Below are 1,511 nucleotides of genomic sequence, written 5' to 3' on the forward strand. Positions count from 1 at the left end.
GGCAAATAATGTAGAAAGAAATATTAAACTGCATTAAATTTTCATTAAAAAATTAAGATCGAATAATTGAAATAGTCCTTACAAGTGTAATGTTCATGTTGGTGGTTTAATTTAATTCTAAATCAATAAAAAAGAGGGCATCTGGGGGCACCAGTTAAGCGACGGACTCTTCATTGGGCTCAGGTCACGATCTCACTGTTTGTGAGATTGAGCCCCACTTTGGGCTCTGCACTGACAGTATGAAGCTTGCTTGGGATTCTCTCTCTCCCTCTCTGCTCCTCTCCTGCGTGCATGCTCTCTCTCTCTCTTTCAAAATAAATACATAAATATTAAAAAAATAAATAAAAAAGGAGCAGGTCATATCTGGCTTTTCTTCATTATTCGGTGAATACTGACTTACTTCTCACCTTGAACAGAGCTTTCTTCACTTCCTTGTTCCTCAGGGTGTACACCACAGGGTTTAGAAGGGGAGTCAGCACAGTGTAGAAAACTGCCACAATCCCGTCCACAGCATCCTTGGAGCCTGGCCTCAGGTAAACAAAAACACAGGGAACAAAGAAACAAAGGACCACAATGCAGTGGGAGGTACAGGTCTGAAAGGCTCTGCATCTCCCCTCGGAGGTGCGGATCTTCAGGATGGAACAGACGATGGACACATAGGACAGCACTATCAGGAGAAAGCAGCTCAAGGCCACTACTCCGATGTTGATGAAGATCACCCTCTCGTTCATGGACGTGTCTGCACAGGCCAGTCTGAGGATAGGAGGTGCGTCACAGAAATAATGCTGGATCTGGCCGGGCCCACAGTAGGGCAAGCGGAAGGTCAGTGTGGTCTGGACAGCAGAGTGCACAGAGCCGCTGAGCCACGTGGTGGCGGCCAGGAGGGCACACGCTCTCCCACCCATCAGGCTGGCATACCTGAGCGGCTGACTGATGGCCAGGTAGCGGTCGTAGGACATGACTGTGTAGAGGAAACACTCGGTGCTCCCCAGGAAGTGAAAGGAGTAGAGCTGGGCCACACAGCTGTGAAAGGAGATGGCCCCGCCTCCCGGGGAGACCAAGGTCATCAGCATTTTGGGCACAGTGACGGTGGAGAACCACATGTCGATGGAGGACAAGTTGGCCAGGAAATAGTACATGGGAGTGTGGAGGTGGGAATCCACCGTGATCACCAGCAGGATGAGGAGGTTCCCCACCACAGTGAGTACATAAATCACCAAGAAGATTCCGAAGAGGGGGATGTCCAGTGCTGGTGCATGGGGAAGACCCGTGAGGATGAACGTTGTCACTACGCTCATGTTTCTCATTTCTTCTCATATATGGAGCTCTGTCCCTACCGAAAGCAAAGCAAGTTCAACATTTACTGAGATCATATTGTGGCAACTTTGTTTTCACTGAATGGAAACACAAGATGTAAATTGTCATGTAAATGTTACATGACATTTTTGCTTTAGGTGGGGCTTTGAGGGGGGTTATCCACTTCCTTATTACTTTACCCAAATCAACCAAAT

The 1,511-nt window shown here is 47.8% G+C and overlaps 1 protein-coding gene across 1 annotated transcript; it reads right to left on the minus strand.

Annotated features, from left to right (window-relative positions):
* Window positions 1-377: 377 nt before the first annotated feature.
* Window positions 378-1,307, minus strand: LOC122482497 (olfactory receptor 10G9-like). The gene has a single exon (XM_043578817.1). It carries the CDS (start codon window positions 1,305-1,307, stop codon window positions 378-380), a length of 930 nt encoding a protein of 309 aa, XP_043434752.1.
* Between the last annotated feature and the right edge of the window lie 204 nt (window positions 1,308-1,511).

The sequence above is a fragment of the Prionailurus bengalensis genome, chromosome D1 (assembly GCF_016509475.1).
Source record: "Prionailurus bengalensis isolate Pbe53 chromosome D1, Fcat_Pben_1.1_paternal_pri, whole genome shotgun sequence".
NCBI classification, from domain to species: Eukaryota; Metazoa; Chordata; class Mammalia; order Carnivora; family Felidae; genus Prionailurus; species Prionailurus bengalensis.

Bases quoted from the DNA above. Each gene is read 5' to 3' on its own strand.
- LOC122482497 (XM_043578817.1), bottom strand. From the start codon at position 1,307: ATGAGAAACATGAGCGTAGTGACAACGTTCATCCTCACGGGTCTTCCC.